Source organism: Anomaloglossus baeobatrachus, chromosome 1, assembly GCF_048569485.1.
Source record: "Anomaloglossus baeobatrachus isolate aAnoBae1 chromosome 1, aAnoBae1.hap1, whole genome shotgun sequence".
Classification (NCBI taxonomy): Eukaryota; Metazoa; Chordata; class Amphibia; order Anura; family Aromobatidae; genus Anomaloglossus; species Anomaloglossus baeobatrachus.
This window is the reverse complement of record NC_134353.1, coordinates 54,177,306-54,201,142: the sequence shown is the minus strand read 5'-3', so window position 1 is coordinate 54,201,142 and position 23,837 is coordinate 54,177,306. Positions and strand designations below refer to the sequence as shown.

Sequence of the window (23,837 nt, the reverse complement as noted above, 5' to 3'; positions counted from 1 at the left end):
TGCCATCATTATTTGTGATTGGCTCCACTTCCGGCGTCCTTTTTCTGTACTTTCCGTAAAAGTGACGAGCAGCTTCCCTAGTGGAAACCATCTGAAGAATGAAAATGCTACTTGTTTTTATGGAATTCTGTGGCTATAAGAAGTATTGTATGAGCAGTATATGGCAATAATATTTAGAAACTATACGATGATAATATTTCATAACTGTTTGATAGTACTATATGAACTGATGTAAAAGTATTAAAAGAATTAAAGGGACTGTGTCAGCAGGTTTCTGAAATGTAATCTGAAGACAGCATGCTGCAAGTGTTAAAACAGAGACTTCATCCCTGTGTCTGTTATCTCACAGTCTTTTTTTGTTTATCTGCAATGTTAGCTTAAGCCTCTTATCTTTATCATTAGTGGATCTCGGCAGTACATGACTTGTAGTTCGACTCTGCCCCCTCTGTGATTAGCAGCTTCTGTCTATGGAAATGTGCACTGAAAGCCTGGTGTGGGCGAGAACAGCTCTCAGAGCTCTGCTATATGCAAAATCTAAAATCTTTCACTGTGTCAGAATGGCTGCAGCCACTAATCTAGGTGACACATCATTGAATTCAGGACCTCTTTGCCTACATCATGCTGCTCTTAGATGAGATAGCAAAAACATGCTGACAGATTCCTTTAAGTGATACAGGTATAGTATGACATTACGGTTGTGTGCACACGTGTTTTTATTGTTTTATTGTTTTTATTGCCAGTAAAGTTATTAATGAGAAGTCTCATGCACAAGTTGACTATTTTCCTCTTGCAGATTTGGTGCAGAAATAAATCTGCAGCAAATTCTATTCTAAATACCCATTCTAATAATTCTAATACCCATTCTATACCAATTCTAAATACCCATTCTAATAAATGGGAAAAATCTGTGTTAAAAACGAGCAGCAAAAATGCACGTTTTTGAAGCTACATTTTTCCTGCCAAGAGATGCTGACATTTCTGCACCAAATCCTAAACATGTGCACTTGCCCTATATGTTTGACACTAAATAGCAATATTATATGGGCAGTATTGTATGGGTATGGCTGTGTTATGTAAAGGTACTATGTGAGTGCACTGTTGTAGTTTCTAACAGTTTAATAACTAGGATGTATATATCTGTCCATGCTTTACTTTTTGTTTGGGGCCTCGTTTAATTGAAAACTAACCTTAACCCCACAACATGTAGATGTCTCCAAAAGATCTGGAGAAATAATTCTCCTGGTAGTGAAAGAAAGTTCTGTAGCACAAGTAGCAGACAGTGTCTTCAGTGTGACATGCGATGGTGTTTTCTCTTTATTATGTGTATTTTAGCTTCAGTGCATTTGCTCATTACTAAGCACTTTATGGCCATGTATTCTGTTGTGCCTGTGGCCTCCTCCACTGGGTGACATAATTTGAACGCCTTTTGGACTGGTCCATTTTATACCATTAAGAAGATTTTTGTTCACCATTATAGCCGAATAAGAGCTTGTTTTTAGTAGGATAAGTTTTATTTGGTAGCGATACTATTTTGGCGTATATATAACTGTCATGAGAAACAGCCAAGGGGGTCACACACAGATGTCACACCGCTGTCACCAATTTGTCACAAACAGCACTGCTAGGCTGGTTATTGGGGAACTTAGTGAGCTTATTGTATATATGTGACCGATTCCAAAGCATAGAATATATATATCTATATATATATATATATATATATATATATATATATATATATATATATATATATATATATATATATATATATATATATATATATTGTAGCGGGGTGGGGGTCCCCCAGGACTACAAAGACGCAGTGACCCAAATAGTCTGATCCAAACAGCTTTATTATCCTCGCTGTACAGGTAAATTCACCCGGAACACAGCCGGGTTATGCACCGTCCATACGGGTCCCCGTCACACAGGCACCCCTTGCCGTAGGAGACGGTCTTACGATGCCCCGTTCGGCTGTTCCAGGAGGGTCCACAGACTTATAATCGCTCCACGCAGGCCTGGAGCTTTTCCAGGCTTCCTGCTCTGCAGCTTACAGAGCAGAATCTATTGCAAGTTCATAGTTGGAAGTTTAACCACTTTCCCCACTCTCTGGCACCTGGTAGCAGACACCTCTTGCTGACGTTCCTTCTCGGCCCCAGGGCCCTCTTCAGACCACTGGGTCTGTGTCTCCTCCAGGAGAGGTTCGGCCCTACAGTCCTGGTCTGGCTGCACTCACCTCAGTCTTGACTCAGACTTAATATCGGAGCCCTGTGCTCAGCCTCCACACAGGTTGCTCCTTCCAGAGCTCTCGGCTCTGCTCTCAGGCTATGTCCGCACGTTGCTTTTTACCTGCTTTTTACCTGCTTTTTTGCTGCTTTTTCAACTGCAGCGTTTAATGCCAAAATGGTTGTGTTCTGCTTTTCAAGCAAAGTCTATGGGAATTTGGGTTTCTTGTCCGCACTATGCAGTTCAAACTGCAGCCTTTTTGGTGCAGAACTTTGCTCAAAAACTCAGCTTTGCAGTGCAAAACCCAAATGGCAAAAACAATGTAAATATCGGGTAACCAAGAGAAGTGCTTTCCTTGGTTACCCGATATTTACCTTAGTTACCAGCGCAGCATCGCTTCCACGCGTCGCTGCTGGCTGGGGGCTGGTCACTGGTGAGATCTGCCTGTTTGACAGCTCACCAGCGACCATGTAACGACGCAGCAGCGATCCTGATAAGGTCAGGTCGCCCGTCGTTATCGCTGCTGCGTCGCTATGTGTGACCCCAGCTTAAATCCCATATGTTCAGTGTGGGAGGGGGGTGTCTTCTTAACAGAGAACAGAGGCAAAGATGTCTTATGAATGTGTACAATTTCTCTATGACAATAGCTATAAACTACTATTATTGAGGGGTTTTTTTTACATTTTATGCCACATAATATATTGGCTTTATTTTTTGAGGCATTACAATTACACCCATATCTACGGTAATTTCTATCTATCTTTAAGTTTAGTTTTGTACAATAAATATAATGTTTGGAAAAATAAAAAAAAATTCTATGCATTGGTTGATATTTTTGTTTATTTTATTTTCAAACTGCAAAACAAAAGATATAAACAAATTAATAAACATAGCCAAAATTGCTTTCTTTGTTCATTCCACTTTACAAAATGTAAAAAGTGATTAAAAAAAAAGTACTAATAAATGCACAAGATTTGAGATATTATTTTTTATTTTACATTGATGTGATATTTTTAGATTTATTATATCACGCTCTTTTTTCATATGCAATTATTTTAACTACGGTATATACGTCTGCAAGAATTTTTTATTGATATTTTCATTAAATTGATATTTTTTTGACTCTTGAGCCGTCATTGTGATTTCTTATCTCGCGGCCATAGCTGGTTGGGCAGATTTTTTTCCTTGGATTTACATGCTACAAACAATTGAGATCCTTTTCACAACTAAAGCCAGAAATATGTTTTGCTTTGTACTCACCAGCAAAGAAAGATGTCTGTAAATGTTTCTAATGTCATGAAAAGTGCAAATATGATCCAGTACATCATCCATTTTACCTAGGAAAGACAAAAAGAGAGGAAGGGCTTACATTTTTGGCTGGAGGAGTCTAGTTTGACTAAAGGCTACTTTACACGCTGCGATATCGGTCCCGATATCGCTAGCGTGGGTACCCGCCCCCATCTGTTGTGCGACACGGGCAAATCGCTGCCCGTGCCGCACAACATCGCGCAGACCCGTCACACTACTTACCTGCCCGGCGACGTCGCTGTGACCGGCGAACCGCCTCCTTTCTAAGGGGGCGGTCTGTGCGGCGTCACAGCGACGTCACTGAGCGGCCGCCCAATAGAAGCGGAGGGGCGGAGATGAGTGGCCGGAACATCCCGCCCACCTCCTTCCTTCCTCATAGCGGCCGCCCAATAGAAGCGGAGGGGCGAAGATGAGTGGCCGGAACATCCCGCCCACCTCCTTCCTTCCTCATAGTGGCCGGGAGGCAGGTAAGGAGAGGTTCCTCGTTCCTGCGGTGTCACACGCAGCGATGTGTGCTGCCACAGGAGCGACAAACCACATCGTTACTGCTGCAGTAACGATAATCGAGAATGGACCCCCATGTCACCGATGAGCGATTTTGCACGTTTTCGCAACGATGCAAAATCGCTCATCGGTGTCACACGCAGCAACATCGCTAATGCAGCCGGATGTGCGTCACAAATTCCGTGACCCCAACGACTCCGCATTAGCGATGTCGCAGCGTGTAAAGCCCCCTTAACTATAGTTTTCTTCCTTCTGTTTGGTCTATGCCTTCTGGATCTTGTTACTTCATCTATAAGATTGCACACATTCTGCTTCGGACTGGGATTTCTTGGGCCCACCAGCGCAAATTATTCCGAGGGTCCAACCCCAATTTATACAGAATATGTGACCATCCCCTTATAAACTCATTCCAACCTTTGCTATTATTATTGCACATATGGGAAAAATAACCAATAGGATAGAATAGGTTAATTGTATTCATCCCATAAGAAATAGTATCTTGCATGATAGGAGGCCACAACCTTCCTAGACAGGAACTCCCATCTCAAGAGTTCAGATGCTTTACGTATAAAAACCACTCGTGCGAGCATCGCTGTGCTTAGGTACGCTCGGTGCTCGGGTGCACTCGGTGCTCAGCTCTATGCGAGCCATTTGCAGTGTTTGAACGGCTCATACTGGGAGTAATAACAGCGTGATCACATGGAAAACCCCCATCCACCCGTCCCTGGAAGTGATTTGTTTATGGCTGGCTGCATGAGGGTGGGGACCCGAACTGCCCAAGTAGTGACTTCCATTGGGGTTCAAGTCAAGTCCGGGTCCCAAACCGAACTTTATCTAAAGTCCGCCTGAACCCATAGAACCGAACTTCCACGGGTGCGCTCATCTCTAGTGGTGAGGCAAAATCTGTCTCCAGGATTTTTCCACCTATTCTGACAGAAGCAAGATTTAGGGGCAGAGATACTTCTTCTAGTGATGTGCCCCTTACTGGGATACTTATTGTAGTTTTGATAAAATATCTGTTTTATCAGCAAGAGATTATTAATAGAGAACTAGTAAATCTGCAGCCATGCAGTCCTCCATATTCGTGAGCTGTGTATAACCCTGCCCACACCACTGATTGGCTGCTTTCTGCATACGCACAGTGTACACAGAAAGCTGCCAATCAGTGGTGTGGGCAGGATATTACAGTTATAAAATGGACCACAGTATAACGCCTGCCTGGAACCACAGACTCAGACTAGCTGTAAATAGCAGGCTAGAGGAAGCCACTCACCAAGCAGGACCCCGAGAACCCTGAAACCCTTTAACCCCTATACAGGCATTTGGAATTATACAGAGCCCCGATGACCACTACCTGTGGAAGGCTGCACTACGAGAGAGTAGTAGTCAGGCAGGGTTAAACCTGGAGTTGCAGAACAGGGACAGACGAGGCAAGGCAAGGACGTAATCAGGAAACCAAGCAGAGGTCAAATCCGGCACTGGCGGCGAGGTACAGAAACGGCAGGCAGAAGGGTAGTCAGAAAACAAGCAGAAGTCCAAACACAGGGGTCACTAAGCAAAACAGAGAGGGAGCCAGGTAACAGAAAAACAGAACTATCTCTGGCAGTGTCCAGCAGACAGGAGGGGAATTTAAAAGGGTGTGGTGTCTTCCCATTGGCTGAGGCTGAATGATGGTAACTTCAGCTGGAAGACACACGCCACCTACAGTCAGCAAGTGGTACTGCAGATCCCAGGGAAACCCAGATTAGTGGATGAGTGGAGCCTGCATCCACCAGAGTCACTGGCACCGACTCCTATCCCATCATCAGCACTAACCACAGTGGGAACACGGCGTCGCTTGGTGACTGAATCAGAGTTCGCAGGGGCAGACTCCGGTGGGGACGTGACACATAGTATGTGTTTGTCTGCAAAGTAATCTCTAAATGCGATTGTCTTATACTTGTCTTAGATCCTGGATGTCATGGGTATGACACAAAAAGCAGGAGTATGGGCATAGACTGGCCCTCAGACTAGGGAAACTGCATTGTCCCTCATTCCAGAGGTACATCTGATGGTGGCGAGGTCTGTACTGCCAACATAGCCCTAACTCCTGTGTAGCCCTGATCTAATACCCCCTCTCCCCCACCCCAGGAGAGGGCCGGGACAGGAGAAATTAACCCCCAAAAAAAAACACAGACAGGGGAAACCAAAGCTCAAGCTCAAAGCAAGAACACACAGGGGAGAATACAATAAATGTTCAGGGAGAAACAAAGTACAGTGAGGAAATAAACAAACTACAAGGATATTTACACTGCACTCCAAATAGCATACAACTGTTCACCAATAACTGGATCACCACACAGAAAGACATGTATTGCTGGATCAAAGCTAGAGCTTTAATTGGCATGTGAGGCTAAGTTCCACCATTTTTTATATGGCAGAGGTGGCTGTGATAGGACGTCCGCAATCTGTGACCCCAGCAACAATTCCCCAGCCAGCAGAAATTAACTCCTGCTAAATCGATGACCAGAGAGCACTAAATAGTTGATGCCTGACTCTGCCTGAGCAACTATGAAGCATCAGGTTGCCTGCCAGACTCTGCAATGTGTCACTGCCGTCTCCCTGTTGTTGGTGACAAGTGACAACCTTTGGACTGGAGCCTATCATCTCCACCTGGCTCTCTACATTTAAATGTGTTTAGTTTCTTTTAGTACTGAAATGGTGAATGCCAGTTTTGCTGCTGGCAGCTTTTCCAACAGCCCCTGGCTGAGAGTGTTTCAGCTGCAATTACTTTGTAGTCACACCCTTCAGGTTTAAATAGAGAGATACCCAACAATCTCTGCTGAAGAAAAAAATCTATTTGTATACTGGCCCCCTTGGTGGAAGGATCTGAGTTGGAGCATTCCAGGAGCCGTACCTTATCCTTTTGTGTTGCAGTTTTTCCCCTGTTTGTTTCCCCTACCCTCTTGTCTTATTAGAGCAGCGGTGGATTTAGTGAACCTCACCTGCCTCTCACTAGTCAGGGCATCTACAAGGTCTTCCCTTATTGCGTGACACAATGTGAACAGAGACTGAAGTCGCCATGACACCTAGTAAGTGAGGAGCAGAACACCTCATGACACTGGGTGCACTGGACGAGTGTCTTGTACAACAGTGGGCCACCCCGACCCTGCATGCATCGCATACAACCATATATTATTGGAATTCACTAATATTTCATTGAAACAAAAAGTGTCCCCTTCCAGAGGAGTGATATGAGGGCTGTAACGTCCATGCTGGCATCCTTGCTCTCTTCTGCCCCCATCCCCCGGCGAGGATGTGGTTTTTCTCACCTGTCCAGGCGTTCGGCGGCAGTGGTCCCATCCCCGTCCCATGCTGCTGCCTCCCAGAGGGCCTATACACCTTACAGTCTCCCGACCTCTGCCTGTAAGGCACGCCCACAGACATGCCCCCTTTCTTAAAGGGCCAGCGTCCTCCTAACCCAGAAGTACCTCCCAGGTCAGCAGGGAGGCCACAGGTACGTAAGGCACCTGTCACGCTCACCGGCTCCCCTGCCATGCTTCCCGGCCCCCCTGCCATGCTCACCAGCTCCCCCTGCCACGCTTCCCCGCTCTCAGGTCACGCTCCGTCACTCCCGTGCCATGTTTCCCGGTCCCCCGCTCCACAGCCTCCATGCCCCATCACCTGCGGTCTCCAGGCAGCCCGGTCCCCGCTCCCGGCGCCCATCGGCAACGTTGAGCCAGCCCGGCACTCCTGCCTCCTGTGCACCGCTCCCTGCTCTGGCTTCTGGCACTCGGGCCTCGCGCATGCGCATTAGGGCGCGCGCGCGGTCATTGACCCTCTCTTAAAGGGCCAGTGTCCTCCAACAGGATATTGAGGAATCAGGTACAGGGTATATAGGGGGATCCTTTCCAAGTGGGCAGTGCCTGTTCTTCGTGTTTGCTAAGCTAGGAGTCAGGTCTCCTTGTGTCTTGTGCCATACTTACCTATCTCTCTTGTAGAGTCGCTCCTGTCTCGCCAACTGGTCCTGACGATTCCCGAACCCCGAACAGTGACTGTCTGCCATCCCGTCAGTCCCTACCATCTCCGATCCCTGGATCCGTGTGGTGACCCACCTCCTCGCTCCGTTGGTTCCGGATTCTGCCTGACGTCATCTCGGCCTCCGAACCTGAGCTCCGTCACCCGGACTACCTTCAGAGACTCCGTGGTCCCAGGGACTTCTTCACTCCACTCCTCTGAACGGACTGTCCTGCTACCCGTAGTGCTCCGGCTACCGGGCACCTTGCCCTCGGTGAGGTGTTCAGCCCAGTGGATCCACCTCCTGGGCCTGCCCGTCCACCTGGTCCTAACAGTAAGAACAGGCCATGGATCCCGCCGAAGCACTAGCGGCCCAGCTGGGCAACTTGCAGCAGGAACTTGGACGACAGCGCGAGACCCAGTCCCGCATGCTGGCCTTCATGTCCTCGGTGGGTACCCGCCTGAACACGCTGCAAGCAACTGCCACGTCCCTGGCATCTCAGGCTTCTACAGCACAGTCCACGGCCACAGTTCCCGTGGCGGCTACCTCGGAAGCTTCTAAACTCCGCTTAGCCTCTCCACCCCGCTATGCCGGAGATCCTAAGACCTGCAGAGGATTCTTAAATCAGTGCTCCCTCCACTTTAAGCTGCTTCCGCACCTGTTTGCCTCCGACCAAGCCAAGGTGGCGTTTGTGATGTCCCATCTGGAGGGTGAGGCACTGGCCTGGATGAACCCCTTGTGGGTGGGAGAGGGAGGACCCTGTAACTGCTAACATCCAGGACTTCCTGCAGGCGTTTAAAACCACCTTTGACGAACCCGGGCGTGCCGCCGCATCCGCCTCATCACTCCTCAGGCTACGTCAGGGGACCATGACGGTGGGGCAGTATGCCATCCGCTTTCGCACCTTGGCCTCAGAATTGGGGTGGAACAATGAAGCCCTCACCGCCGCCTTCTGGGAAGGACTCTCCAGTCGTATTAAGGACGAGCTGGCAGGCCGCGATGTTCCTTCCACACTGGATGCCCTAATTGCACTAGCCACCCGCGTGGACCTCAGATTCCAGGAACGATCCAAAGAGGTGTCCCGCGAGAGACGTCCGATACGGCATTCCTCTCCTCCGCAGAAGCCCGTCGTACCTCAGTCGGCATCGTCTGGCGTCTCTGTCCACGAACCCATGCAGATTGACCGTCTGAGGCAGTCCGAACAACGCCGAGCAGAACGGCTCGCTAAGGGGCTCTGCTTCTACTGCGGAGAGGGCACACACCTGCTACGTTCCTGTCCAGAGAGGCCGGGAAACTCCGAAGCCTAGGGTTGGTAGGAGAGGCCACCCTAGGTGCTGGGACTCTCTCAGACCCGGTTACGTGGACCGTTCAAGTGACAACAGGAGAGACGCGGTTCACGGCCGAGGCGTACCTCGATTCCGGGGCAGCAGGCAATTTCATCCAGCAGGCCACGGTGGACAAGTACCAGGTGCCAGTTACTCCACTCGACAAACCCCTCGTGATTGCCTCTGTAGATGGGAGACCCCTCTCTGACACCATCTCGTGGATCACCAAGCCAGTAGAGTTACGTATCGGTGCCCTGCACACCGAGAACATCACTCTCTACGTCCTCCCACACATGTCTCATCAAATCCTGCTGGGACTCCCCTGGTTACGGACACACGAACTGTCGGTCAGCTGGCGTACTGGTGAAATTACCTGATGGGGCTCCTCTTGCCACGAGAACTGCCTGAAGTCCATACAGCCCATCCGACGACCTCCGGTTCCAGAGTCCCTACCAGGACTGCCTTCGGCCTATTGGTCCTTCGCGGACGTCTTTGATAAAAAGGAGTCAGAGGTACTGCCGCCACATCGTCCTTACGACTGTGCCATCGACCTACTCCCAGGAACTACACCACCTCGAGGACGGATATATCCTTTGTCCCCTGCTGAAACAAGGGCCATGTCTGCCTACATCACTGAGAACCTGGCAAGGGGATTCATCCGGAGATCCTCCTCTCCTGCTGGAGCAGGCTTCTTCTTCGTTAAGAAGAAAGAGGGCGACCTGCGCCCATGCATTGACTACCGGGGATTGAACCAAATCACCGTAAAAAATAAATACCCCCTGCCGCTCATCCCCGAATTGTTTGATCGGCTTAGAGGAGCTCGTGTGTTTACCAAGTTGGATCTTCGGGGTGCCTACAACCTGGTCCGCATCCGCTCTGGGGACGAATGGAAGACCGCATTCAATACTCGCGATGGGCACTACGAATACTGTGTGATGCCCTTCGGCCTGTGTAACACACCAGCAGTCTTTCAAGAATTGGTGAACGACGTGTTCCGGGACCTTCTCTACGTCTGTGTGGTGGTGTATCTGGATGACATCCTGGTCTTCTCTCCGGACCTACAGACCCACAGAGAGAACGTGCAGCTGGTACTACAAAGACTACGAGAGAATCGTCTGTACGCCAAGTACGAGAAGTGTGTCTTCGAGCAGTCTTCTCTTCCCTTAATGGGTTACATAATCTCCGATACCGGTCTGCAGATGGACCCAGAGAAGGTCTCTTCCATTCTCAACTGGCCCCCTCCTTACGGACTGAAGGCAATCCAACGGTTTATTGGATTTGCAAACTATTACCGACAGTTCATCCCTCACTTCTCTGCCCTGACTGTGCCTCTCTTCGCCTTGACCAAGAAGGGGGCTAATCCAAAGGACTGGTCACCTGCGGCCGACGCCGCGTTTGGCTCCCTGAAACAGGCATTTGCTTCCTCTCCTGTGCTCCACCGTCCTGAGTTAAACCGACAGTTCACCTTGGAGGTGGATGCCTCCTCCTCGGGAGCCGGAGCAGTGCTCATGCAGAAGTCCTCCTCCGGGAAGATGGTTACTTGCGGTTTCTACTCCAAGAGCTTCTCAGCGCCTGAACACAACTACACCATCGGTGACCGAGAGCTATTAGCAGTCAAACTGGCTCTGGAGGAGTGGCGCTACCTTCTGGAGGGAGCAGTGTACCCCGTGATCATTTACACGGACCACAAGAACCTGGAATACCTGCGGTCTGCTCAGCGACTGAACCCACGACAAGCCAGGTGGTCCTTGTTCTTTGCCAGGTTCGATTTTCAGCTCCATTTTCGGCCCGCGGATAAGAATGTGCGAGCAGATGCCTTGTCCAGGTCATTCGTGCCCATGGAACAGGAGGAGGAGACATCCCAGCCCATCATCTGCCCAAGTAAAATCATTCCGGTGGCCCCTGTCACCCTGGCCCAGATACCGCCCGGGAAGACCTATGTCTCTGAGACTGACAGACAAAAAGTGTTGCATTGGGGCCATGCCTCGAAAATAGCCGGCCATGCTGGTCAGAAGAGAACATGGAGTACAATTGTACGTCACTACTGGTGGCCATCCCTTCGCACGGACGTCGCGTCTTTTCTCTCAGCCTGCTCCTCTTGTGCCCGGAACAAGACGCCCAAACACCTGCCATATGGTCGCCTTCTGCCTCTGCCAATTCCCTCCGTTCCATGGCAACACATTGCAATGGACTTTATTACAGACTTGCCCTTGTCCGCCGGACACACAGTCATATGGGTCGTGGTGGACCGGTTCTCCAAAATGGCTCATTTTGTCCCTATGGCTGGACTGCCCTCTGCCCAGGAACTCGCTGACGCCTACATACAGCACATCTTCCGGTTGCATGGCTTTCCATCACACATTGTGTCCGACAGAGGAACTCAGTTTACCTCCCGCTTCTGGAGGGCCCTCTGCAAACATCTGGGAGTGGCTCTGGACTTTTCTTCAGCCTACCATCCTCAGTCGAATGGCCAAGTGGAACGAGTCAATCAGATCCTGACCTCCTTCTTGCGTCACTACGTTAATACCCATCACGATGACTGGTCCACGCTTCTTCCTTGGGCTGAATTCTCCCATAACCACCACGTCAGTGAGTCCTCCTCCAGCTCTCCCTTCCATGTCGTTTACGGACTTCAGCCTTCCGTCCCATTACCTGTATCTTCTTCCTCGGATGTCCTTGCTGCTGATGCTGTAGTCCGTGACTTTACAACAATTTGGGACTCTGTCAAGACGTCCCTTGGACGTGCTTCCCTGCGGATGAAGAGACACGCAGACAAGAGGCGTCTGGATCCTCCGTGTTTCTCTCCAGGAGATCTCGTCTGGCTTGCTTCCAAATACGTCCGATTGAAGCTACCATCATACAAGCTGGGTCCTCGCTACATCGGGCCGTTTAAAGTCATCAGCAAAATAAATGAGGTCTCCTACAAGCTGCAGCTCCCGGCCACGATGAGGATACCCAACTCCTTCCACGTCTCCCTGCTCAAGCCGGTTGTCCTTGGTCCCTTCTCCGATGCTGCCAGTTCTGCTCCTCCTCCTATTGCTGATGATGACTGTCACAAACCACCGGGGGGGTCACTCAGAAATCCCCCGCGCTGGCTACCAGTACGTCACAATCGGGGGGTAACAAGTGGGGGTCACCCCTCCTTTATACCTCCCGACCGACAGACAGAGCACGTGATGCGCTCTCTAGCGCCCCTCTTATAGTCAGGCCAATTATGGAATTGCCCGACAATAAGCAAGGAGGCCGCTATACTACTTATGCCGATTATTGAAGGGTCCCCGGTGAGAGTAAGGTATATATTCCCCCGACCTCCGCGGGCGGAATATATAAAATCTCCCCGAATCTCACTGGCCTCCCCACAATAATCCTTGGCACAATTCGCTGCCACCAACCGCTTCACGGTAACTATTAGCCGAACAAACAGACGTGGGATTCAAGATCGAGATAACAGAACAGCCCAAGATTAATTATATAATTTAATCAGCCTAAAGCACACTAGAAACTACAATATATACAATAGGGAATCTACAGAATATACATATGTCAGAGTACAGTTACAATCAAAGCATGGGTTACAAACAGGCATACACAGTTCCAGCAGTTACCTTGTTGCGTCTGGCCACAGGGGGGCGCTGTACCCAGGTTTCTAGGATCCTTCCCACAGATGTTTCCTACACGTGCCCCCAGCGAAAAGAACACTGGAAAATGGCCGAAGTAGGGTTATCAACCTGGGCAATCCAGGTCCCCTCCTACCTTAGTGACCTCACAGGGAGCACTGCTCCACCCCTGGCTGGAGTTATGGACAAAATCCACAACATGGAATATGGCCATAACTTGGCCTGGGAGCGTCGTAGGCGGACGCCAATGCTCTCATTGTGACAGTTATGAATTTAGCTACAGAACGAGGGGACTCATGACCTGCCTGCCAGTTCCCCATTGGCTGATATCACGCCTGGGGCATTTCCCAATGTCCTGCTCCCATAAAAAGGGTGTGCCGGCATCGTCCGCATGCGGAGACACCATTTTTATGGTTGCCATATTTATCGGAAATATGGCTTGCGAGATATGAACCATTTTTTACTGGAGTCGTTCTGTCTGCTAGTTCCATAGCCTTGCTAATGAGATACAACTCTTGTTACAGGGTGACGGCAGGGAGTCATCCTGTGTCCATTGTTCCCACACCACCTCATCTCCATATCACAGGACATGGCCATGGAGGTGTAAGTGGAACACTGAGAACAAGAAGGGAGGGGGCACTGCCAGGGAGTGATGAGGGATTATGACTGGAGTCATAATTCATCTTCATATCCCGGGATTTGCCTCACACCTCCCCCCTTTTGAGGGCGCTAGGGGGCAGCACACTCCGGTGTTCCCCCGTGCGCCCGTCCGCGACCTCTCCTTGTCGGGACAGCCCGTCTGCGTTACCGTGGTCACGGCCCCTTTTGTGGCGAATGGTGAAGTTGTATTGCTGGAGCGCAAGGCTCCATCGCAACAATCGCCCATTCGTCCCAGAGACGGTGTGCAACCAGCTGAGGGGATTGTGGTCCGTCTCCACGATGAAGTGGCGCCCGTATAGATAGGGTTGCAGACGCTGCAGGGCCCACACTATGGCCAGGCACTCCTTCTCCATCGTGGAATAGGCAACTTCCCTTGGTAACAGCTTCCTGCTCAGGTACAAGACTGGGTGCTCTTGGCTCGCAGAGTCCACCTGGCTGAGCACCGCACCGAGGCCGAAGTCACTGGCGTCGGTCTGTACTACAAACGGCCGCGTGAAGTCGGCTGCCTGTAGCACGGGCGGGCTGGACAGGGCGTCCTTTAGGGCCCGGAAGGCTGTCTCGCAGTCCATTGTCCAATCGACTGCAGAGGGCAGCTTCTTCTTGGTAAGGTCCGTCAAGGGCTTTGCCAGGCTACTATAGCATGGAACAAACCTCCTATAGTACCCAGCGGTCCCCAAGAAGGACATCACCTGCTTCTTGGTCCTGGGGGTGGGCCAGGATGCGATGGCTTCCACTTTCTCAGGCTCGGGCTTCAGTGTTCTCCCACCTACCCGGTGACCGAGGTACTGGACCTCGCTCATGGCCAGCTGACACTTTCCCGGCTTGATGGTCAAACCTGCCCGGTGGATCCGCCTGAGCACCTGTGCTAGATGCTCTAGGTGGTCCTCCCAGGTGGGACTGAAGACGGCAATGTCATCCAGGTACGCGGCCGCGTACCCTTCAAGTCCCTTGAGCAGGGTGTTGACCATCCACTGGAAAGTGGCAGGGGCATTCCTCATCCCGAATGGCATCACCGTGGACTCGTACAGTCCAAATGGGGTAATAAAGGCAGAGCGTTCCCTGGCCTTGCGAGTCAGGGGGATCTGCCAATATCCCCGGCTCAGATCCATGATGGTCAGGTACTGAGCCCCGGCCAACTGATCGAGCAGGTCATCGATGCGTGGCATTGGGTACGCATCGGCGACCGTGACCGCATTGAGCCCCCTGTAGTCCACGCAGAACCGAGTGGTTCGGTCCTTCTTAGGGACGAGGACTACAGGCGAGGCCCAAGCGCTGTTGGATGCCTGGATCACCCCCAGCTTCAGCATCTCGTCAATCTCCTGGCGCATGTGTTGCTGCACCTCCAGGGAGACCCGATATGCTGAACGCCGGATCGGGGGATGATCCCCAGTGTCCACGTGATGGACAGCCAAGTCAGTCCTTCCGGGCTGGTTGGTAAACAACCCCCGGAAGGGGAGGAGGGTGGCCCACAGCTGGGACCGTTGGTCTTCCAAGAGCTGGTGGCCAACCTCCACATCCTCAATGGATCCGCCTGCCCTAACCTGGGCTAGCATATCCAAGAGGGTTTCCGCTTCTCCCTCCTCGGGCAGGTTGCACACGGGGAGCGCACATGCCTCCCGCTCATGATGTGCCTTCATCATGTTCACATGGAAGGGCTTCCGCCTTCCACGGGCAGGGTCCAGGGTGACCAGGTACGTTACAGGGTTGAGCTGCTGGTACACGAGGTATGGGCCTTCCCAGGCTGCCTGAAGCTTGTCCTGTGGTACGGGGACCAGTACCCACACCTTTTGACCCACTTGGTAGGTCCTCTCACAAGCGTTCTGGTCGTACCAACGCTTCTGATCGGCCTGGGCTTGAGCCATATTGTCGTGTACCAGTTGCGTCAAGGCCTGCATTTTGTCCCGGAAGCGCATGACATACTCGATAACCGACACTCCAGGGGTGGCCAAATCCCCTTCCCAAGCCTCTTTCACCAGAGCCAGGGGGCCCCGCACACGTCGCCCGTACAGGAGCTCAAACGGTGAGAATCCTGTTGAGGCCTGTGGAACCTCCCGGTAAGCAAATAACAGGTGTGGGAGATACCGCTCCCAGTCACGCCCATGGGAGTCGACCAACATCTTAAGCATCTGCTTTAAGGTGCCATTGAACCGCTCGCACAGGCCATTAGTCTGTGGATGGTACGGGCTGGCCACCAGATGTCGCACCTGGACTTGCTTACAGAGGGCCTCCATCAGCTGGGACATGAATTGGGTCCCCCGGTCAGTGAGCATTTCCTGGGGAAAACCCACTCGGGAGAAAATCTCCAGCAATGCGGTGGCCACCTTGTCAGCCCGAATGGACGACAAGGCCACTGCTTCTGGGTACCGGGTGGCATAGTCCACTACCGTCAGTAGGAAGCGTTTCCCGGAGCTGCTGGGGATGGCCAGCGGGCCGACCAGATCCACAGCCACCCTCCTGAAAGGCTCATCGATGATTGGCAGAGATACTAGTGGGGCTTTGGGGCGTGGCCCCGCCTTCCCCACTCTCTGACAGGTTTCACACGAACGGCAGTAGGCAGCCACATCGGCCCCCATTTTTGGCCAGTAGAAATGCTGGTTTAACCTGGCCTTGGTCTTAGCGATCCCTAGGTGTCCGGCCATCGGAATCTCATGTGCGATCCGCAACAACTCCGTCCGGAACGGATAGGGTACCACCAACTGTCGGTCCCTGGGCCACGCCTCCGGTGAACCCTGCTGGACCGTGGCCCGGTACAGCCGTCCTTGGTCCCAGACCACTCGCTCCGGGTCCGAGTCCGAGGGAGGCTGTGCCGCCTGCTCCTTAAGAGCTTTCAGGCTGTCGTCAGCTTCTAACGCTGCCTGAAACCCCTGACTAGATGTGGCCAGAATCGACGAGACTGTCACATCTTCAGTCAGAACCCCGGGACCTGTGTCCTGGCCTCCACCTGACTCGGCTGCCACTTGGTCAGAAGGGGAAGAGCTATCGGACCTCCGGGAGGCCCCTTGGCTTCCAGCACTCCCACTGCGGGTGACAGCGGCCACAGCCGCTGCGACCGTGGGTCGTGCCTGCTCCTCCTCCGTTCCTGACCAAGTCGCCGGTTCAGGCAGACCTACCTGGCTTCCTGACACCCCGGTTGTGGGGGAACCATGCACCGAGATCTTACCTGGGAGCACTTCCGCTCCTGGACCGGCCCCAATCTCACCTGCCTGTTCCCCTCCTGCAGCAACAGAACCCCGCTGTGAAATCTCTGGGGACCCCACATTTGCTGTGGTAGCCCCCACCCCACACACTGGTCCTCCCCCTGCAGCACCCTGCTCTCTGCTTATCCCTGCAGAGGGCAACAGATCCCAGCTCACAGGCTGGTTACTTGTAGAGGCATTGTCACACCTTTCTCTGACCCCCTCCCCTGTCACAGCTGCAGCTGAGTGTGTGTCTATGGTGTCTATGCAAGCAGAAATATCAGAGTTCACTCCCTCCTCCCTTACATCATTCATAGATAACACATTAACATTGTTAGGAGTCATGTCAGTACGGGCTGAAGGTTCAGCCCTTGGGGGGGGCCCAAACTGGGAGGTTATCTGCCCCAAATCTGTCCCAAGTAGCACGTTTGCAGGGATCCGATCAGTTACCCCCACCTCCCTCACCCCCCGCCCTGCGCCCCAGTCCACATAAATGTCAGCAACAGGCAGCGCCGGGTCAGTGCCTCCAATCCCGGAGACAGCGAGGGTTTTTCCAGGGATCAAGTCTTGGGGGGACACCATCTCAGGCAGCACCAGAGTCACCTCCGAGGCGCTGTCTCGCAGTCCTATGGTCACAGACCGGCCGACGGTGACAGGTTGGAAGCTGTCCAGGGACCTACCACCACCCCCACCCACACAATACACCTTGGGCGGCCCTTGGGACGGGGACGGAGCCGGGGCCTTGGGACGCTGAGGGCACATGGCCTTGAAGTGTCCAGGTAGGTTGCACTGGTGGCACCGTCTTGGTTCCGCCACGGGCCTGGAGAGGGGAGTTGAGGGGGACACCCCCTGCAGTCTAGGGGCAGGTGGGGCAGTCGCAGAATTCATCTTACCCCCTCTCCAGGTGCTGCTGGTGGCCGCTCTCCTGGCCTCAGGGGCCCGGTTGTTGGTGTAGTCATCGGCAAGGGCAGCTGTAGCCGTGGACCCCTTTGGCTTCTGGTCTCGGATGAACTGGCGGAGATCCTCAGGGCAGTTCCACAAGAGTTGCTCCGTGATGAACAAGTCCAGGATCTCCGGTCCGGTGGAAAGCTGCAGGCCTTGGGTCCAGTGGTCGGCAGCTCGGGCAAGTGCCCGCCGGTGGTCAGCCCAGGAGTCCTTTGGTCCCTTCTGTAGGCTCCGGAACTTCTTGCGGTAGGACTCTGGAGTGAGGTTGTACTGTTGGATCAGGGCCCGCTTGATGGTGTCGTAGCCCTGATCTGCCTCAGCAGGCAAGTCCCCAAGGATATCCAGGGCCTTACCCCTTAAACGGGGGGTCAGGTATTTGGCCCACTGGTCCTTGTCCAGATGGTGCTGCAAGCAAGTCCGTTCAAAAGCAGTCAAGAAAGAGTCCAAGTCTCCATCCTTCTCCAGCACTGGGAAGTCCTCAACACGGACCTTTGGAAGTTTGGTGTCTCGAAGGTCACATGTGGCTGATGAGGGCCGGAGCTGAGCTAGCTGCAGCTGGTAGTCACGGTCTGCCTGTCGCTCTCGCTCTTCACGCGCTGCCTGCCGCTCTCGCTCCGCAGCCTCACGCTCTGCGTGCCGCTCCGCAGCCTCAGCGTCACGCGCTGCCTGCCGCTCTGCCCTGCGCTCTGCCAGGAGTTCCTTGTAGCCCTTCTGGTCTCCAGCCTGGAGAAGGGCCATAGCCATTTGAAGAAGGCTATCCGAGCCTCCCAGGCTCGGTGGAATGGCACGTGGTGATCTGCGGCACGCTGCAGAGCTAGGCGATTCACTGTCCCTTTCAGAGCGGAGGGCTGGCATCTGGCTCGTTGAGGAACCTTGGGTGAGCTCCTCCTCATCTTGTCCAGCAGTGCCAGGTTGCGCAATGTCCTCGGCAGAACGGTTTTCTGGCGTCGAGCTCCTGGAGGACTCGTGGGCAACCTCCTCATTGCTGTCCACAGCACCGTCCTCCCTCTCTTCGGCTCCTGCCTTAGCATTGGCCAGTTGCATAGCTCTGCTCCTGGTGCCATCAGCCATTCTTGCAGACTTTTGGTCACTGACACAGAACTGACACCTGATGCCTCCACACACCTTACAGTATCTGCACTCTGACACTCTAGTGTTGAGCTAGTCTGAAGACCCCAGCAGCCACAGCTGCTGCAGGCAGTCTTTAGTGTCTGGGAGTATGGGTCTCACACTCACACACACTATTATCTCGATCCCACCGCTATGCCACCAATATGTCACAAACCACCGGGGGGGTCACTCAGAAATCCCCCGCGCTGGCTACCAGTACGTCACAATCGGGGGGTAACAAGTGGGGGTCACCCCTCCTTTATACCTCCCGACCGACAGACAGAGCACGTGATGCGCTCTCTAGCGCCCCTCTTATAGTCAGGCCAATTATGGAATTGCCCGACAATAAGCAAGGAGGCCGCTATACTACTTATGCCGATTATTGAAGGGTCCCCGGTGAGAGTAAGGTATATATTCCCCCGACCTCCGCGGGCGGAATATATAAAATCTCCCCGAATCTCACTGGCCTCCCCACAATAATCCTTGGCACAATTCGCTGCCACCAACCGCTTCACGGTAACTATTAGCCGAACACACAGACGTGGGATTCAAGATCGAGATAACAGAACAGCCCAAGATTAATTATATAATTTAATCAGCCTAAAGCACACTAGAAACTACAATATATACAATAGGGAATCTACAGAATATACATATGTCAGAGTACAGTTACAATCAAAGCATGGGTTACAAACAGGATACACAGTTCCAGCAGTTACCTTGTTGCGTCTGGCCACAGGGGGGCGCTGTACCCAGGTTTCTAGGATCCTTCCCACAGATGTTTCCTACACGTGCCCCCAGCGAAAAGAACACTGGAAAATGGCCGAAGTAGGGTTATCAACCTGGGCAATCCAGGTCCCCTCCTACCTTAGTGACCTCACAGGGAGCACTGCTCCACCCCTGGCTGGAGTTATGGACAAAATCCACAACATGGAATATGGCCATAACTTGGCCTGGGAGCGTCGTAGGCGGACGCCAATGCTCTCATTGTGACAGTTATGAATTTAGCTACAGAACGAGGGGACTCATGACCTGCCTGCCAGTTCCCCATTGGCTGATATCACGCCTGGGGCATTTCCCAATGTCCTGCTCCCATAAAAAGGGTGTGCCGGCATCGTCCGCATGCGGAGACACCATTTTTATGGTTGCCATATTTATCGGAAATATGGCTTGCGAGATATGAACCATTTTTTACTGGAGTCGTTCTGTCTGCTAGTTCCATAGCCTTGCTAATGAGATACAACTCTTGTTACAGGGTGACGGCAGGGAGTCATCCTGTGTCCATTGTTCCCACACCACCTCATCTCCATATCACAGGACATGGCCATGGAGGTGTAAGTGGAACACTGAGAACAAGAAGGGAGGGGGCACTGCCAGGGAGTGATGAGGGATTATGACTGGAGTCATAATTCATCTTCATATCCCGGGATTTGCCTCACAATGACATTTATGCGGTAAGGGATATCGTGGCCATGAAGACCGTGCGGGGCCGACAGTTCTTCCTGGTGGACTGGGCTGGGTATGGTCCTGAGGATAGGTCCTGGGAACCCCGGGAGAATGTAGGTACTCCCCTGATACGTGCCTTCCTGTCCTGGTTGTGGGGAGGGGGGCGTGGGGGAGGGGGTACTGTCACGCTCACCGGCTCCCCTGCCATGCTTCCCGGCCCCCCTGCCATGCTCACCAGCTCCTCTGCCATGCTTCCCCGCTCTCAGGTCACGCTCCGTCACTCCCGTGCCATGTTTCCCGGTCCCCCGCTCCACAGCCTCCATGCCCCATCACCTGTGGTCTCCAGGCAGCCCAGTCCCCGCTCCCGGCGCCCATCGGCAACGCTGAGCCAGCCCGGCACTCCTGCGTCCTGTGCACCGCTCCCTGCTCTGGCTTCTGGCACCCGGGCCTCGCGCATGCGCATTAGGGCGCGCGCGCGGTCTTTGACCCTCTCTTAAAGGGCCAGTGTCCTCCAACAGGATATTGAGGAATCAGGTACAGGGTATATAGGGGGATCCTTTCCAAGTGGGCGGGGCCTGTTCGTGTTTGCTAAGCTAGGAGTCAGGTCTCCTTGTGTCTTGTGCCATACTTACCTATCTCTCTTGTAGAGTCGCTCCTGTCTCGCCAACCGGTCCTGACGATTCCCGAACCCCGAACGGTGACTGTCTGCCATCCCGTCAGTCCCTACCATCTCCGATCCCTGGATCCGTGTGGTGACCCACCTCCTCGCTCCGTTGGTTCCGGATTCTGCCTGACGTCATCTCGGCCTCCGAACCTGAGCTCCGTCACCCGGACTACCATCAGAGACTCCGTGGTCCCAGGGACTTCTTCACTCCACTCCTCTGAACGGACTGTCCTGCTACCCGTAGTGCTCCGGCTACCGGGCACCTTGCCCTCGGTGAGGTGTTCAGCCCAGTGGATCCACCTACTGGGCCTGCCCGTCCACCTGGTCCTAACAGCACCTCTGCCCTATCAGTGGTGCTTGAGAAACTAGTCCATATGTTGCTAGTTCTTAGGTCTCCTAGCACTGTTACATTGTGCTAGTTCTTTTGCTGATCCCTGTTTGCATTACACAGTGCTGCTGCCATTACCTAGCTGCCGCTACAAGCTGCTACTCTGGCTGCCTACCACAATACCTGCTGCCACAAAGTATTATCCACTGCTGCCGCTACCATCTGTCCATCCACCCATCCCGGACACCTGCTGCTTCTGTAACATACTGCCAGAGACTGTCTCTCCTGTACCCCTGGGACTAGCCGATGCAGCACCAGTCTTTCCAAGTGTCACCCGGACTCATATCTGCAGCGTAATACCCTCACCATTAGGGGCTCTGGAGAAGACCAGGCTCAGGTCCGTAGTCAAGCCCCTCTGGGTTCTCTGGGTTTTCTATGTGCTGTGGCCCAGTGGGTTCACTAACATCTCTGCTCACCTGGCGAGCATAACAATGGAGAGGAACACACTTATCTGAACATACAAAAAACACAAAAACCTGAGCTGAAACAATGTTCAGTAAACATGCAACATTAAGCATGTGAATTGCATCCTTAAGACTAGAAAAAACCAAGGAGAAAAATTGTATGAAAAATACCCTGAATATAAATAAATAAATTGCAAGTGCTTAATAACAGGGTACTTAGTGTATACATTTTTGCAAAAAGGTAAAAAGCTGTCTCACCTCGTCACGGTGTACCCATCTGAGACAGTCCCTAACCTACTGAAGTTAAAAACATTATCAATACCTGACTTGTGTCATGTCAAAACTCCAATATGGATGGTGGCAAGTGGTTAGCTGTGTCCCAGATAAAATACACAGCAAAGTGAGACGCAATCAGCTGTTCAGTCTCAGTATTAGGAGGGCTGCACCCCCAACTTGCAACCAAGCAAGAAAACATACAAAAAACACAAAAACCTGAGCTGAAACAATGTTCAGTAAACATGCAACATTAAGCATGTGAATTGCAGCCTTAAGACTAGAAAAAACCAAGGAGAAAAATTGTATGAAAAATACCCTGAATATAAATAAATAAATTGCAAGTGCTTAATAACAGGGTACTTAGTGTATACATTTTTGCAAAAAGGTAAAAAGCTGTCTCACCTCGTCACGGTGTACCCATCTGAGACAGTCCCTAACCTACTGAAGTTAAAAACATTATCAATACCTGACTTGTGTCATGTCAAAACTCCAATATGGATGGTGGCAAGTGGTTAGCTGTGTCCCAGATAAAATACACAGCAAAGTGAGACGCAATCAGCTGTTCAGTCTCAGTATTAGGAGGGCTGCACCCCCAACTTGCAACCAAGCATGTTTACTGAACATTGTTTCAGCTCAGGTTTTTGTGTTTTTTGTATGTTTTCTTGCTTGGTTGCAAGTTGGGGGTGCAGCCCTCCCAGTACTGAGACTGAACAGCTGATTGCGTCTCACTTTGCTGTGTATTTTATCTGGGACACAGCTAACCACTTGCCACCATCCATATTGGAGTTTTGACATGACACAAGTCAGGTATTGATAATGTTTTTAACTTCAGTAGGTTAGGGACTGTCTCAGATGGGTACACCGTGACGAGGTGAGACAGCCTTTTACCTTTTTGCAAAAATGTATACACTAAGTACCCTGTTATTAAGCACTTGCAATTTATTTATTTATATTCAGGGTATTTTTCATACAATTTTTCTCCTTGTTTTTTTCTAGTCTTAAGGCTGCAATTCACATGCTTAATGTTGCATGTTTACTGAACATTGTTTCAGCTCAGGTTTTTGTGTTTTTTGTATGTTTTCTTGCTTGGTTGCAAGTTGGGGGTGCAGCCCTCCTAATACTGAGACTGAACAGCTGATTGCGTCTCACTTTGCTGTGTATTTTATCTGGGACACAGCTAACCACTTGCCACCATCCATATTGGAGTTTTGACATGACACAAGTCAGGTATTGATAATGTTTTTAACTTCAGTAGGTTAGGGACTGTCTCAGCTGGGTACACCGTGACGAGGTGAGACAGCTTTTTACCTTTTTGCAAAAATGTATACACTAAGTACCCTGTTATTAAGCACTTGCAATTTATTTATTTATATTCAGGGTATTTTTCATACAATTTTTCTCCTTGTTTTTTTCTAGTCTTAAGGCTGCAATTCACATACTTAATGTTGCATGTTTACTGAACATTGTTTCAGCTCAGGTTTTTGTGTTTTTTGTATGTTTTCTTGCTTGGTTGCAAGTTGGGGGTGCAGCCCTCCTAATACTGAGACTGAACAGCTGATTGCGTCTCACTTTGCTGTGTATTTTATCTGGGACACAGCTAACCACTTGCCACCATCCATATTGGAGTTTTGACATGACACAAGTCAGGTATTGATAATGTTTTTAACTTCAGTAGGTTAGGGACTGTCTCAGATGGGTACACCGTGACGAGGTGAGACAGCTTTTTACCTTTTTGCAAAAATGTATACACTAAGTACCCTGTTATTAAGCACTTGCAATTTATTTATTTATATT

The 23,837-nt window shown here is 51.5% G+C and overlaps 1 protein-coding gene across 3 annotated transcripts in view; it reads right to left on the bottom strand.

Annotated features, from left to right (window-relative positions):
• REEP1 (receptor accessory protein 1) overlaps positions 1-23,837 on the bottom strand; it is a 172,301-nt gene that overhangs the window by 86,737 nt on the left and 61,727 nt on the right. For all 3 annotated transcript variants that reach the window (XM_075346788.1, XM_075346787.1, XM_075346789.1), the window contains exon 3: positions 3,484-3,560. In XM_075346788.1, the coding sequence (XP_075202903.1) occupies positions 3,484-3,560 (77 nt within the window). The remainder of the gene's footprint in view (positions 1-3,483; positions 3,561-23,837) is intronic.